Source organism: Gambusia affinis, linkage group LG05 (assembly GCF_019740435.1).
Source record: "Gambusia affinis linkage group LG05, SWU_Gaff_1.0, whole genome shotgun sequence".
NCBI classification, from domain to species: domain Eukaryota; kingdom Metazoa; phylum Chordata; class Actinopteri; order Cyprinodontiformes; family Poeciliidae; genus Gambusia; species Gambusia affinis.
In genome coordinates, this window is record NC_057872.1 from 6,013,736 (window position 1) to 6,027,698 (window position 13,963).

Sequence of the window (13,963 nt, forward strand, 5' to 3'; positions counted from 1 at the left end):
TATTTGTATAAAATGTTGAAAAACATATTTTCTATCAACTTCATAATTGTGCTCTACTTTGTGTTGGTTTTCCTCTCACCCCCAGTAAAACACATTAAATATGGCCGCCTTCCTAAAATAATAGCCTACGCCATTTTTTGACAAAAGTGATTTTTTTCTATCTATGTCAATATAAAGGTTTTTTTTTTTATATCACTCTCGGCAAAAACAAACAAACAAACAAAAAAAGACTTGCGCTACTATTTTTGGAAGGTGACGCTATTTACCATAAGTTACATGATATTGAGCATCTTTTCACATTTATTGGTCCCGTTAGGACTTCTCGATTTTTTTTTTTTTTGCAATCAAAATCGCAGATTTTGTATTGCTGATTTAGAAATATTTGGAAACAATTTTGCAATCAGATGAGAACAAAACTGATTATTATTTTTTATTTATTTTATTTTATACCTGCAAAGCCGTGCACCCCCACTGCAGTGGTGAAACACGGTGGTGGCACGATCATGTTTGTCTTCAGCAGATAAATTTTAGCAGATAAATATCTGCTAAAAGAAAAATATGCAATGAACTCAGTCATGCATTAGTGCAAAAAAAAAAAAAAAAAGGTCAGAGGACTATTGATTTTTGTGTGAATTTTAGATACCTCGGAACAAAAACTTGAAGGGACCGATTTATTTAATTTGAATAATTTCCAGTTCTCCGTGTAAATAGAATCAGACACTGTATTTAATCTGAGGGAAACATGGCCTGTCTGAGTTCAATTTTTAAACACTCCAGCTCATGTCAGAAAGCAACCTTGAGTGTAAATTTTAATTAATACTTGGGTTAATTTACAGAATCCTACTTGGAATCCCCCTTTTTTTTTTTTTAAGTGATCAAAAAGATTTTTTGTTTCATCAACATTGGCACACAGATCCGATCTCGGGGGGACTTCAAAGGAAACAGCAAACAGAAACTTTATGGTCAATAACTGTAACTCACACAGGAAGATAAACGATGTTGGGAGGCCAAGAGACTCTTTTCTCCTTTTCTCCTTACCGGGCTCAACTGTCCAGACAATGTTTCATGGACTCCAGGGAGAAACTTTGTGCGACTGTAAAAGATTGCTTTTCGAGGAGTTGAATACGTCCCTCTGCAAAGGGCAAGGAAAGCGGGGTTTGGCTTTGGAAAGTTGTCTTTTTTTATTCTTTCCTTTTCTTGTCGAAAAACACAAACTCATTTGCTTGGGAAAGACATGAGCAGAAAGGGAGAGAGAGAAAGAGTGGAGGTAGGAATTCTATTTGATTTCCAGACATCATCGTCGTCGTCGACTCTTTCCCGTCTATCAGTAATCTGCAATACATGAAGACCTCCATTTCACGATGAGTAATGAGGTGCCAAGTCTTATTTACATTAAACATCTCATCAGTGGTGCTGTGTCTGGATGTGTGTGTGTGTGTGTTTGTTTGTAATACCTTGTGGGGACCATTTATCTGACACATACGACGTTGTGGGGACCCACTGCTTTTTGTGGGGACTGAATCCTGGTCCCCACCAGGGGAAACCCTGTTTTTAGTTAGATTAAAGACTAAAGTGTGAATTGAGTTTTGGTTAGGGTTAGGATAAGGGTAAGGTTTAGGCTCTAGAAATGATTGGAAGTCAATGGAAAGTCCCCACAAAGATAGTCATGAAAACGTGTGTGTGTGTGTCTGTACCTGCTGTTCGTCTCTAACGGTGACTTTTGTTTGGCTCTGAACTGATGGTGTGGCTGTGGGAGCCGGTCCAATCCGTAAGCGGCCGAGCCTCCGCACCTGGGAAACGCATCGATGAGTCTGCTTCTGGTCCATTGTAACTAGTTCCACGTATATTTCCAGATGTGGGATTTAGTTTCAGAGAGCTGTTTTCGTCCAATGCAAGCCAAGTTAAAGCATAGAAAAATAAAACGAAACGTTACAGGTCTTTGTGAGAGGAAGACTCTTTCATTGTGTCAATCTGCTTGGTGACGGACCTGAGAAACCAAAACTGTCGCCTGAGTAAAACCTGTCTGGTAACAAGATTTAAGCTCAAAGATTTCAAAATGCAACAATTCATCTAAAAAAAAAAAAATCAAGAAGAAATGAGAAAGTTAATGGCATTTTCACTTGGGTTGCAAAACCGTTTCTGAGAGAGTATTGACGACTGTGGAGGTCACAAAAAAGAAGCGTGAATTATTGAATCATTGCTGAAACTTTTCTTTTGACAATTAGAAAGAAAAGTGACAAAATAAGTTTTTTTTGGGTTGTAAATTCAAAAGATAAACAAAATAATAACACAAAAGTCTGTCTCACATTTACCAACAAAAAAAGAAACCCCCTGATGATTTCTGAGATTTTCTACAGGTTGATTAATTGAAAGCAGAACTTTTTGGAAAGTGTCTGTTCTGTTATGTTTGGAGTAAAACTGTCGAAGCATTTTAGGGAAATAATATATGAACAGTCAAACATGGAGGTAATAATCTGTTGGTTTGGCTCTGCTCTGGATGAGTTACAACAATGAGGTAAAACCATGAATTGTGTTCTCTAGAATGTAAAACAGTGAAAGTGCGATGGCTGTTATGAAGGATGCCTGTAAGAATGAGTACTGCCACCTGCAGGGGGGAGTTAACAGTCACCTCAATCCAGTTTTTTTTATTTCTTTTATCACTTTTGCGAAAAATTTGCAATGAACTCAGTTAGTGCAAAAAAAGTTTGGAGTACTATTGATTATTGCGGAATTACGAAAAGCTAAAGGGTCTGATGTATGTAATTTGGAATCAGGAGTTTAGAGGTCCATATAAAACACCCATGGATTTGGCCCCCTGACCTTGAGTTTGACACATGTGCCCGAAATAGTCCATGCATTTCAAAACCTTTCAATGTGGCTAAAATTAAAAATGATTCCTCAAAGAAGAACGGGAACAAATTCCTCCAGAGTTGTGGTAAAGAATCATTGAGTTTAATGACATTTTCACTCTGCTGTTGGTGGAACAGTCTGTTATTACGTTTTGGTTTTTCACGTAGGAGTAAGCTTGGTTTGGATAGCTTTTGCTAATCAGAAAACACTCGATGGCACTTAAGGACTGAACAACTGACTAGCTGCATGCTTTTATTTCTGCAGAGCTGTCTGAAAGTCTCATCACACTGTTTATATAGGGTTAAAGTCTTAACTTCAAAAGGCCTTCAAAAGCATCGTCCTTTTCAATAGTTTGGTCACAGATTTGCTGCTCTTTCTGAGATTATTTTCCTCCGGGTGAGATCTGACAGGAAGATGGCCTCACTTTTCCCTCTCTGTTATGTGGAGGGGTTCTCAAAAAGAAAATGGTGGCAATTTAAGTCACTCGTTCCTCACGTCTGGCTGTTTGTTAAGGTGTTAACTCAGTGTTTGAAATTTGTGTTTGAAATGAAATAGATTGTAGCTGTCACTGGAACTGATGCTCTGTGTCCTTCAAATGCAGCTGGGACTTTCTCCTGTTGGTTTACGACAAAAACAACACAATTTCACAATTACATTGTTCTTATTGCATACGAACCGCAATTAAAATCACACGTAAATATGTTTGTACACACATTAAGTCATTAAAAAACATGCCGTGACATCATCCTCCAACTACTTCCTGTCGACTTCTTCTTTGTGGTTTGCGCCAGTGGCAACGCCCAGTTGTTGATCCTGTGACTCGTGCGGAGTGGAAAAGTGTCTCCATTGCAGTTTTGTGAAATAAATAAATACGACCAACAACAAACAAATCAAAACGTAAACACCTCATCTCAATGCAAAAAAATTTTTAATCAGAAAAGGAGTCTTAATTTGTTGTTTTCACAATTACCATGTTTCCATTTAGCTGTTTTCTTTTCAAAATATCAAATTTTGCTATTATATGGTCAATGGAAATGTACTTATTCTAGCACAAACACTTTTCATCAAAAACATGTTTTTTTCATAATTGGACTGTTTCCATTAAACTAATTTGTTTTCATTCAATTTGCACAATCTTACAGATCAATGAGTTTGCTATCCCATCTAAAGGTTGAATGGAAAATAAAAAGAGTACAAAAACAGGTTTAACCAAAAAAATAAATACATCCTAATTTGTGCTGGAGAACTTTGAATCAACTGAGTCCTCCTCTGTTTTCATTTTTCTTTTTCAGCTATTCCATTGTAGATTTGAGGGCGTTTTTACGATGTTTGTCCGTCAGTATGAGTCGTTTTGTTACGTAGAAGAGTTCATGGTGATCACCATGTTAGACAGTGAATTGAGCTGTTAGTGCTGCCATCTGATTTAAACGATTTGGTTGTGAGTACTCTTTCTCCAAGCAGATTAATAGAGTGTTTGAAAATGGCCTTATACCTACCTGGAAGCACCTAAGAGATGTTCCTTCCCACCATCGCCGCAGCTTGCTCTGGAGGACGGACATCCGCTTGGTTGCGATGTGTTGAACTAGCTTAACGGTTGGCTACGTGAGCTAAATTTGGACCCTGTTTGATTTTATGTAACTGCATATGAATTGAATGTATTTCCAAAGTGAAACAAACTGAATTGAATGGAACAATGGCTTTCCATAGGTCACAGCTGCTGACGTCTGTAGCAAAGTTGACTGCATTTAAGCCTATTGAGGATTTTTTAATCAAATATCCTTGAACAGAAGCTGCTACTTCCCATATGGCTTTCCATTTTGGCTTAATAAATACTGACATAGCAGAATCTATGGTCTGTTTTTTTGTTTGCTCTTGGGGTACATATCATTTTAGGACCTGGTAAACCACATCAACTTTAATATGGCGTGACCCTGGCTTGAAAATTATGTATTTACTTTTTCTATCCGGTGTATGTAACTATATCTGTCATTATGGTTCTTACAGAATCTCTTGGGTTGCATTTCATTAATTCAAGACCAAAACAAGCCCACAGGGGGCGACATAAGGACACGACATGAAGTGAGAAGAGGCAACAGACGATTGGGAGATTAGAAAAGGCTCTAATATTTAGAGTCGTGATTATTTTTTTCAATATTTTACCAGTTCGAAAGAATAATAAATAAAAAAAGAATCAAAACAAAACAATAATGACCCTGGAAATCATAGGCGATATCCGACTTTGAAAGGGAATTTTATTGAACTATTTTTGCATTAGAACCACTGTAACGCGCCCTCCTTATGAATGCTCGGTTCGACTTACTAATAAAGTGCATTAAAGGGCTGCAGCTGCTCGTTAGGTTGTTATAATGTGGAGCCGCGGGCTCACAGAGGGGCGGGCTGAGACGCTGCTGATATCTTCAGACTTTCAGACCCAGCTCTTTCAGAGCGCTGCTGCGCGTCAAGTGGGACTGGTAACGGCGAACTCTCTTCCCCCTCACAAAAGTGGGGGCGAATAATAATAATAATAAAAAAAAAGTTCGACTGAACAAAGTCAACAGGAAAGCAGACTGCAGCAGCCGGAGCGCACACGAGCTGTATTAAAGGGATCATTTCCTGCCAGCGGGGGTGTGTGCGGGGAGAGACATTAAAAATGATGCATGAGCTCTGCGTAAAAATCCAAGAGATTCCTCCTAGGGGCTGACCGTCGGACGGAAGAGGAACTGGGCCAAAAAAAAAAAAAAAAAAGAAAAAAAGAAAAAGAAAAAAAGCACGACGCGGAGAGAAGCTTTATTCATGCAAATTCGTGAAATCATAGGCGTGCCTTCGGGCGATGGAGTCACAGCCGGAAAGGCAAAGCCCCCCCAGTTGGATCATCCCCGACCTTCAAAGACTGTGAAGCGCGGCGCGCGGACGCATTGACGGCCACACCGGGGTAAATGTTCTAAAAGCAAGAGGTCGCTTTCTTTCGTCTTGTTTTCCGTTGACTCGACTGGCTGCTGTTCTCCCAGGAGTCCGTGCAGCGGTTCTTCTCTCTCAACTGGATCTCTACCAGCAGTCATCACTATCAACAGTTGGTTCTTAGTATACATATATATATTTTTCCCCACATAGTCATAGATGTTTACACTCACTCACGGAACATTCTGAGTAGTCCCGATGCAGTTTATATTACCAGCATCTTTATTTGTACGTTTTATCGCCTAAAGACCCTTTTTTTTTTTTTTTTTTTCCAATTCTTGAGAAAACTTTTTCATTTTTTTCCCCCTCTTTCTCTCTCCACCAAATCGTTGAGGATTTTGTTTTTCCTCCAGCCTCCACACCCACCACCATGTCCGAGGACGACAGCAGCAGCTGCTGCTGCTCCAGCCCCGGCGGCGGGGTGTGCGACGCGGACGCCAACGGCGTCAGCGTCCTCAGCTGGGAGCAAGTGCAGCGGCTGGACGCCATCCTCACGGAGATCATCCCGATCCACGGCCGGGGGAACTTCCCCACGCTGGAGATGCAGCCGCGGCAGATCGTCAAGGTGGTGCGGAGCCGGATGGAGGAGAAGCAGATCCACGTGCGGGACGTCCGGCTGAACGGCTCCGCGGCCAGCCACGTCCTGCACGAGGACAGCGGGCTGGGCTACAAGGACCTGGACCTCATATTCTGCGCTGACATGAAGGGCGAGAGCGAGTTCCAGACTGTAAAGGACATCGTTTTGGATTGCCTCCTGGATTTTTTACCCGACTGTGTGAACAAAGAGAAAATAACCCCGTTGACTCTGAAGGTATACTCGCTACTTTATCTGCTGCCTGCTTTTAGAAGATGCTGCACACTGACAATAAGAGCACTGTATAGGTTAGAAAAATATCGATTTCTCAACGGGCAAGAATCTTACACAACGCCATTTAAAAAAAAAGTGCTGAGGCAAAGAAAGCTATTCTGCATTGTTTTTATTCGAGTCAGTGCCACCATTAAAGGCTTACGAAAGGAGTTGATTGGCCGCTTCACAGATGTTTGCCTTTAAAAATGTGTTTGCTCATACAGATTGGAAAGAGGAATCTTGTTTAAGACAAAAGAAAGAGACAGAGAGAGAGAGAGAGAGAAAACAACCTCACACCTGTTGGCCTATATCACAAAAACAATCTGTGCAAGTTGGTTTTTAGGAGGTAGAGTTTGTCTTATCTAGGTATTGGTTTGCATCAAACAGCAAAAAATAGTTTGGAAAAGGTGCTTTCCTGTTGGTCTGTAAGATATTAGGATTGATTTCACAGAGGCTATAGACTTTAAAGTGCAGTTAGTGGTTTTAAGTGATAGTAAAACAAAGGGGGTTAAGAGGATAGAGATAAACCGATTTAGAAGGGATCTCCCTCTTAGCCTTTATAGACTGTAATGTATTTGAAAGGTTTTTAATTCAATAAACAAACATGCCATAGTTACATGTTTAACATTAAAATACTACTTACTGTTATATAATTGAAACTCAAACGTGCTTGTCTTGTAGACTTTTCATTGCTCGTTATGTGTTAATGTCACCTCTCTCAACCACAGGAAGCCTACGTGCAAAAGATGGTGAAGGTGAACAACGACTCGGACCGCTGGAGCCTCATCTCTCTCTCCAACAACCGGGGGAAGAACGTGGAGCTGAAGTTCGTGGATTCCCTCCGGCGGCAGTTTGAGTTCAGCGTGGACTCCTTCCAGATCAAGCTGGACTCCTTGCTTCTGTTCTACGAGTGCTCTGAAAACCCCATGTCCGAGACCTTCCACCCCACCATCGTGGGCGAGAGCGTCTACGGCGACTTCGGCGAGGCCCTGGATCACCTGCGCCACAAGATCATCTGCACCAGGAACCCAGAAGAGATCCGAGGCGGGGGCCTCCTCAAGTACTGTCACCTGCTGGTGAGGGGTTTCCGGCCAGCGTCGGAGTCCGAGATGAAGTCTCTGCAGCGCTACATGTGCTCTCGCTTCTTCATCGACTTCCCCGACATTGGAGAGCAGCAGCGCAAGCTGGAGTCCTACCTTCAGAACCACTTTGTAGGGCTGGAGGACCGCAAGTACGACTACCTGGTGACCCTCCACGGAGTGGTCAACGAGAGCACCGTGTGCCTGATGGGACATGAGAGGAGGCAGACCCTCGGACTCATAGCCATGCTGGCGGTGCGAGTCCTCGCAGAGCAGAACGTCATCCCGAACGTGGCTAATGTGACGTGTTACTACCAGCCTGCTCCTTATGTGGCAGACGGTAACTTCAGTAACTACTACATAGCGCAGGTGCAGCCGGTGTTTGCCTGCCAGCAGCCTGCGTACTCCACATGGCTGCCCTGTAACTGAGTCTACCCGAAGGGAAAGGAGGAGGGCAAGAGTCTGATTTTATTAAACAGGAGTGAGCACAACCTTTATGGCCTCAGCTCTGTCCGGCGTGTTCGACGGCTGACAACAAGAGAGTTTAAATGTTTTGCATCAAAGCTTCTGTTTTAGTTCATACATAAAGTATGAATGATACATCCAGAACAGCTGCTGCGCTTTCAGCGTGAATATTACACATTTGTTTTCAAACGCCGACCTCACCTCGTCCCACTGAGGCCAAACGGGGGTGTGGGGAGGTGTGTGGGGAGGGGGGCAGCGCGGGTTGGGAGAGAGGAGGTGTTTGTAAGCAGCTAATTTTGGGTATACTGAAAGCGACGGCTGGATGCTAATTTGTGCCTAGCCTCGAAGCGAGCAGCAGAACTGTCACAGAGACTGATCGAATCTGTCACAAACCAATTAGGCTGCCAACCGAATGGCTGCATCGCCGTCCTCGAGCTGACAGCTAACTCCAGCGAAGCTTTTATGGGTGGTCTGCTCAGTGCAAGTTAACACTCACACACGCACACGCATTCAGGATGAAATCAGAGGCGTGTGTGTGTGTGTGTGTGTGTGTGTGTGTGTGCAAGGCTCCTGACCAAGTACTTGGCATCCCTGAACCAAAGCCAGTTGCCTCTTGACTGGTCAACTATGTCCACCTTGCACCTTTGCAACCAAAGAATTTTTTTGGACCACTTCTGACATTGCAACCCAATTTTGACCTGGGAAAACTGAACACAAATATGAAGCTGTTGTCATACCGGTTTGTATATGTGAACATGTATTAGTTTCTAAGTGCCTCTTGCCTCTGAGCGGAGAAGGAAAGCAGTGAGCAGGCAATGTGACCCCACTCTGGTAACACCCCCACATGCTTCTGAATGTATTTGTGATGTCATGCACAGTCAGTGTTGAAATGAAAAAAAAAAAGGGGGCACCACGCTTTGGTGCTGGAATTTTCATTAAAGTAGCAGCCAAGTGTATTTTTGCAATGCTTACATTCTTCATATTCAAAAACGTTATCCTCAGTGAACGATAACCTATCCGAATACTGTCGCGGCGGTTAGGAGAAAGGTCAGATCATCAGCAACAACAACCAAACAACTCCCAACTGGTATCTTATCTTCTGTATATGTTGTACAGCGGTGCTTTCTCTTTTCCCCTCTCTTCGAGAAAAAGCAGATCAAAAACAAGAGAGGAGACGGTCCGAGGGAGATCCTGCTGTGTGTGGTCGCCGGGCTTCATCCCATAATAGCAGGATATTTACAGAGACACCTCAGATCAAGAGATTCTGTTTGCTGTAACACCCTCGCAGGGAATTCCTCAGCTGCTGCCGAAGAGCTCGAAAACTCAGCCAGGGTTAGGGCTTAGGGGGTCCGCCGGGTTCAGGGTTCAGTGCCAAACACCTTTAGCCACACCCCTAAAGTTTAACAATGTGCTGATGGGAGCGCTGAGCCGATTGGAGACGGAGGGGTAGAACCGGAGGGGAGACAGGAAGCCAAGACGGAGAAGAGTGATCAGCCTGGAGAGATGGGTGCAGCTGGTGATGCGGTTTTATCTCTTTAGGGCTAGAGCGCTTTGCCTTGGCGAACGTGTTACTATCACGCTTATATTTCAACTTGTAGCAGCTTGCAACCTTTATGGCAAAAACAAAAATGGTCTGTTTTCAGCACTTGCTCTGTTTCAATGAATGTTAATTAAGAAAAAAGAGAGAGAGAGAGAGAGAGAAAGAAATGAGTGTGGAGACAGAAATCCACATACCAGCCACAGGAGACTTCAAGTTGCAACCTGTGTTTCTAAGGTTGCCTTATTTGGTGTTCATCAGTGTTCTTTTCAGTGTTCATTTTTTGTCCATTTTGACAAAACCTGGATACATCTCTATGTATATATCTATTTTTAGATATATGTCTATAAGTAGAGAGTGGGGAGAGAGGCAATTATTCACTTCACCTTAAAACATAAACTGCACTGCAGCTTTTTGAAATGGCAGGTAGAATGTGAAAACTGTTAGGGTTAGCCACAGAGCCGCAGGTTTCCCCACCAACGCATCACTTTTACGTTGACTCTGGAAACACACTTTAGTCTTCAGTGCCCTTGTTGATAGATTGTAAAGGTGATGTTCGTCGATCTGCACTTAATGAAGTCCTGACAGCTAATTAGCTAGCTAGCTCCAGTCTGCCTGTCACCTCTTGTGTTAGAGATCATGGGTCTCGAGTCTCTGTTTCGGATTTTTTTGCAGACTTTTACAAAAACCACACGTTCGGAAAAAAAAATCTTGTCTTGTATGTATATTTTTTATGATTGTACTTCTTATAGATGTATCAGACACTGCAGATGTTGCGGTGCTTTTGAATCTGTGATTGGGCTTCAAAAGGATATGTTCTCGATAGATGTTTCTTTTTTTTTTGTTTTTGCAATGTTATGTCGTGTTCGGTTGGTTAAAAAAAAACAAAAAACTAAAGATGTTTTATTCAATAAAAAAAGAAATAATATGAAAACCAGATTCATAACGGCTTCCATGACTCATCTGTTTGAATCTAAATCCGTTGGGTTCAGACGTTCGCCAACGCGCAATGATGTTCAGGTGGGTTCTCTCAGATCCACACAGTGGCCCTCTGGGTCCAAAAGGCCCAGCCAGAATACAGTCCAGAACTGGCCACGCTGAAAGCCAGAAAAAGCTGTTGTTCAATGTGGAGGGATTTGCATGGACCCAAAAAAAAGAGTAGCGCTCATCAAATTCTCTTTTAGCAGCCACTCAGGCAGCATCCACCAACAGCAAATCAGCAGTCTGACTTAGCGATCAGCACCGAGGCCCGGTCCAACTGCCTCCTGGATCCCTGGCTGGCTGACATAAAACTGTCTGTCACTCAAGTCACATGACAACCTGTCCTTGATCCAAACGGCTACGGAGAAAACGCACAACGAGAACGAGACTCACCGTGTGACACCGTTCTAAATATAGAAGATGTGATAATGATATTACTCCACATAAGCTGCATGTACAGCTTATTACCTGAGCCATGAGAGGAGCGACTGGCTGATCCATGCGAGGCAGTTGTCGTGTATGACCTTTTCCCATTGGCCCTTTCCTTCCCCAACAAATAAATGCCAAAAGACCACGTTCATGTGTTTCAAGTTTGCCTGTAACAGGCCTCTCCAAATGAAAACGGGGTGTTTGAACGTGACTCCTCTGAAGTCCCAACACATTATGATCAAGTCTGGACACACTTTGGTACTGAAGAAAGACTGCGGCTTTCATCTTTTATCTTCACATGGTTTCGGAGTTTCTCTTGGAGTGAGTCTCTTGACGACCAGTGGAGCCAGGTGGGATGGGTTTAGCGATCAACAACTGCTGCCAGTTCACGCTGGTTTGGATGCATTGTTTTACAGAAGAAAGCTGGGAAGCCATCCTTTTCCAAAACCACACAGGCTTGAAAAGGAGAAGACTGACCGTTTGGAAGCAGACACATTTAGCCCTTTAAAGAAGAAAATACATTGTTGCTGAACGTTTGCTCACCATGACCCGTCTTTAAAACAATAACTATTATTATTTCTGAATTTTTTTATTGTACTGTAAAGGGGAAAAAAAAGATGAAACAAAGGGATATTCTGTGAAAAGTTGGAATAAAATGGCTATTGCCTTCATTACAGTGATTAACCATAACATTTAGGAGTCACTTGTGAGAAAAACACCAGAGAAAGTTCATAGACTTCACTTTCTTCTCAACTGTATTGAATGTTTCAAACACGTTCTCAAAGGAATAGTTCAGCATTTTCTGAAGCAAAGTTCAACTCTTGGAATACACTGTATTTAGCATACATGTAAATTAGTTGGTGTCAAAGGCCAAACGTAAAGTCTAGTCCATCTGAAAAGAACTCCAATCTTAAAAGCTAATAATTCATCTGAAAGCTGTTGAGCCGTTGGGCATATTTACACTGAGTGGTATTTTACCCAGTAGACCTTTTATTACATGGGAAATAGAGGTTGGAAGAGGTCAGTCACCAAAATATTCCTGTGAGAAATCTACAGAGAACAGAACGCTTCGTGTTTCTGGTCAAAGTATCTGTCAAATAAAAATAAAGTGTCAAAAACTTTATTTTCGACGCTCTGCTTTACTTAAGAGTCTAAAGCTCTTTTTACACTCTAAGTAAAACGGTGTTTACTTAGAGTGTCATCATTGTAGCACAGCCATTTGCACAGCTTTACTTTCATGTCAGATGTTAACTCTGACAGGAAATGCTTTACATCTATCACTCTCAGTAGATAGATGTATCTCAGTAGATGCTCTAAGCATCTACTGAAAGTGATGCTTCACTCTCAGTAGATGCTTCAGTCAGGAAGATAATGGCAGTGTGGCACCTCCAACATTCATTTCCTGTTTAAACTAATAATATCTGATTCTTTGTCGGATACAAACCAGCATCCGACAGCACAAACATATACCTGTTCACAAGGTTAGTTTGGATTCATTAAAGTAAGATACTGTAACATTACTATCAGAAATATTTCCCTCACCTTCAGCAGAAAAACGTCATGTTTAAAAACTTAAACTGAAAATGGAAACATTTATGAGATACAATGCTGTTAGCAGATGCTAACACTTACGGTTTCACAAGAGTTTAATACTAGGTTATTATTGTTTTCTAAAGCTAACAATTCCTAATTAAAATGCTAATGGTCACCGATGCATAAAACTGCATCAATCCACCTATCCTTTTGACACATGACATTGTGGAAATTTTGAGGCAGAAGATGTTGCAAACGTTCATTTTGGTCTAGCTAATGGCTAGAAAGAGAGATTAACTAATAGCTAACATGTCAGATGACATATTAGCTATTAGTTAGCTAATATGAGCAACTTGCTTCAGCCTTGAAGTCCAACTAAGGTGAATTTAGACTAAATGAAGACACATAGAGAAAAATAAACACTTCACATAAAAAATGCATGCTTAGATTCCTCCAAATTATTGCCGAAACAGCTGATGGTTGAAAAACGTAGCGACCAGAGTATTACTCTGCTGTGTTTACACCCTGTTGCCTTTACGCTGGACTGGTGGGCTCAGATGGGACAACGGGGGCTTGTGAAGGCTCCTCATACTTGCTTTATCACCAAAGGCTTGGTATAATCCAAACTTGGAATTACATTAGCCAAATGAAAACCTTCATCTAGTCACAGCGGTCATAGTTAGCTGTTTAATGATACATTTCCCAGCCTGAGTTTGAATCTGATTGATTCTGCGAGTCTTGGTTTTAATTCCCACCATAACACCAGTTAGTCCTCTCTAAATATCTTGTCCTATTTGTGGTGTCCCTTAAAAAAACACATTGATGTAAAGGCGCCAATAAGCCTAAATCTCTGCTCCTTAATTTCAAGATGCAGCATAACATGGAGAGGGCCTCTTAATTTCAGAGGAGCTTTTGATTTAAAGTTGTGAAAGAGTCTCACCGCAGCTGCTAGCTGGCACAGGGAGAGAGCTACTGTAAATCACACCAGAGTCTGTCAGGGAACGTCTTCGTAATTACCTGCTTACCTTCACATGAAAGCAGAACCGCATCTCTGCCATTCACCCTGCAGTTCCCCGTTCTCCCTTGTTGTCTGGAAGCTCCTCTGTTCTCTAATGGTTTTTCCACGCCAGAGATCGGAGAGTGCCTGGCTTCACAGGATTTCTCTCCTGTTTTCCAGGCTCTTTTTTTTTCTTTCTTTTTTCTGTGAAGAATTTTTTCCAGATGAAAGATTTTATGGAATAAAGGGGAGCTGTTAAGAGGGCGCCTTCACCAAAGTATGTCCCA

The 13,963-nt window shown here is 42.1% G+C and overlaps 1 protein-coding gene across 2 annotated transcripts; it reads left to right on the forward strand.

The window, feature by feature from the left end:
• Nucleotides 1–5,284: 5,284 nt before the first annotated feature.
• tent5aa (terminal nucleotidyltransferase 5Aa) lies at nt 5,285–10,670 on the forward strand. Of its 2 annotated transcripts, none has more exons than XM_044118174.1 (3): nt 5,285–5,920; nt 6,162–6,619; nt 7,384–10,670. In XM_044118174.1, exons 2-3 carry the CDS (start codon nt 6,179–6,181, stop codon nt 8,161–8,163), a joined length of 1,221 nt encoding a protein of 406 aa, XP_043974109.1. In that variant the 5' UTR covers nt 5,285–5,920; nt 6,162–6,178; the 3' UTR covers nt 8,164–10,670. The 2 variants fall into 2 exon arrangements, with proteins under 2 accessions (XP_043974109.1, XP_043974110.1); XM_044118175.1 differs by having other exon boundaries at nt 5,285–5,782.
• Nucleotides 10,671–13,963: the final 3,293 nt, after the last annotated feature.